Source organism: Galeopterus variegatus, unplaced genomic scaffold, assembly GCF_000696425.1.
Source record: "Galeopterus variegatus unplaced genomic scaffold, G_variegatus-3.0.2 Scaffold1546, whole genome shotgun sequence".
Lineage (NCBI taxonomy): Eukaryota > Metazoa > Chordata > Mammalia > Dermoptera > Cynocephalidae > Galeopterus > Galeopterus variegatus.
In genome coordinates, this window is record NW_007727657.1 from 356,403 (window position 1) to 358,905 (window position 2,503).

At 37.8% G+C, this 2,503-nt stretch overlaps 1 protein-coding gene across 2 annotated transcripts in view; it reads right to left on the reverse strand.

Moving 5' to 3' along the window:
- Positions 1-1,680, reverse strand: part of PPP1R1C (protein phosphatase 1, regulatory (inhibitor) subunit 1C) — a 140,085-nt gene extending 138,405 nt beyond the window's left edge. Inside the window, exon 1 of one of the 2 annotated variants that reach the window (XM_008577585.1) lies at positions 1,310-1,680. In XM_008577585.1, the coding sequence (XP_008575807.1) occupies positions 1,310-1,390 (81 nt within the window). In that variant the 5' untranslated portion in view covers positions 1,391-1,680. The remainder of the gene's footprint in view (positions 1-1,309) is intronic. The other variant, XM_008577584.1, reaches the window with a different exon arrangement.
- Between the last annotated feature and the right edge of the window lie 823 nt (positions 1,681-2,503).

Sequence of the window (2,503 nt, forward strand, 5' to 3'; positions counted from 1 at the left end):
CCCGATTACCCTTATTTCTAAATGGGGTAAGAAGAGTTTGGAAACCTCAAATTTCTAGCAGGTGCCACAGTTTAATTAGCAGCATGAGTTTTAAATTTCAATTAATATTGTTAGCTTTTTTATTTTCTAGTATAGTATTTAGAACAGATCAGCAAATAAAGGATGAATACAGATCTTATGAGAATATGTAATTCATGTAAAACTAAGAGATTTGGTTTTTATTTTTCTTGTCTTAAGAGCTGCAGGAGCATATTATGATTACAATCTCTTGATTTCATATCTTTTATTTCTTTAATATATTCATTCACAGATAAATTCTCAAAGTATGTGCCAGTAGGATAGAGAGTAATATTTAGTAATGAAATCTTGTCTAAGATATAAGCAGTGCCCCATTCAGTGTAAATACATGTTCAAGGTGGTATTTATCTGGCCTGAGTCTGGGTGGATCTTCTTCAAATTGCCAAAACACATCCTAGAAAGTTATGAGCCTCAGATTCAATAATTACGTTTAAGACCTTGTATCAAATATTTGGAAAAGGATTCGGGAATAATTTAGGATTTAAGAAATTAAGGAATTAGATGGATGTCTCCATAAGTCCCTTTGCTTTTGCCTCCCACAGTTGTAGTTTTACAAGGAATCTTTTATGTGGTCTCATTGCACCAAGAGTCTAAGTAAATCTGAATATGAAAAGTGATACAGATGTAAACCAATATTAGACACAGAAAAAGAAACCAGGAAATGTTAAAATACTTTTTGTAACATCTGAATAAAATGTTTTAAAATTATACATATACCCACAAATCCTATCTATCCTATGTTACATATACTTATAATTACTGCTCTGGATCCACAATGAAAAACATATTAAAGTAAAATATTAGACCTATAATCTGAAATTATTCCAGGATTTAATGCTTTCATTGTTAAATCAATCTTTTTACTTCATAAAGAATGAAATAAAATGTTGCTAATTTTGAGAATATTTTTAAAGGTGCTCTACATGGTGAACATGTTATTTCAACAAGCAAAAGCAAACAAATTTATGGACCCAAATACAAATTTTTAATATCACCATTTTTCTCCAATGAGTGTTAATTTTGTATCAAACAAATTGCTGCATTTTAGCCGATAGTTCCCCCCACTGCATCTCCAATACAAGTGCATATGGAAACCAACTTATTTCTCATTCACATATCCTGAAAATCACAAAGGCAAATTCAAGAGGTAGAGAACCTTTGAATTGATAACAAGAATGTAGGTTTGTGTTACCTTATGTGCAGGAATTGTTCCCCACCCAGTTCTCCTTACCTGCTCTGCTGCTTCAGGTGCAATCTGACTCTGGAATAAAGGCACCGCAAATTGTATCTTTTTGGGACTGTTGGGCTCCATGATAATGATGAGAATTAGTCAGAGATGTGAGGAGCTTGGAAAGATTTAACCCAAGTGCTGTCCGGGATGTTTTTCCTCAGGCACACTCCACCAAGCCCACAAAGTGCTTCGTAATAAATAGCTCTAATTCCAGAGCGAGCAAGTGAATGAAGATGCTGAAGTCTGAGTGACTCCCTTCCTCAACATCCACAGTGATGCCTGGCTTGCCTGTCTCCCCACCAATCCCTTGGATCCTCTCAGCACAATACAGAAAGGAACAATAAGCTAATTCTGTGCCTCTTCACGAATACACATGCCAAGCATTCACTCAGCAGCTAATTGAAAATGCTATGCTAGCCTTGAAGGACCCACTGCCCTGGGATTTGAAAGAAGGGCTCTATCCACTGTATATTACTAACCGGCTGCTCCAAAGTGCAATGTAAGCTCCCTCTGAGTATTGCAGGGATGGGCCATTCATTATTGATGAACCTCAGCAGGAAGATTTTAGAGTTGGGGGTTGGGTTTGGGGATGGACTCATTTCATTTCTCTTGTAGCAACTTATAAGTCCAACACCTTTGCTGTTTCACACTCAGCCACCAAATAGATGAATGGCCACAGAGGGTAAGCCAGAACCAGTAATACCAGCTGTATTTATGCTGTAAGATCTGGTTAGGTTAGACTGATCATAGGAGGCAGAGCATCTGTGCTGTAGCCAGGACTGCATTGCCCCGGGACTAAGGTGATCATAGCTCGAGTTCCATCTCCACTGTCAACAAGCCCTGTGGCCTCAAGCAAGTCACAGGCTATATCTAGGTCCACATACCTTCATCAGAAAAATGAGGGGGTTGGATAGGATGACCTTTAAGCTCCCATTCTGTCCCAACATTCTATAATTGCAGTTCACAGTTCTCATTAGAGTGGAAAGTATTGGACAGCTAAATTTAGCAAACAGCTTGGAAGTCACTGCTGCTGCAGTGACCTCTATTTTGATTCCTTGTGGAGCCAGTTGTAGCCTCTGACTTGGAAAAATATAGAAATGACTGGAAGACATTAGTGGAAACCTAATGGTATCCACACTGCTTCTTGCTGTCAATAGTGAGGACATATGCAAAGATAAGGACTTGAAAAAAAAA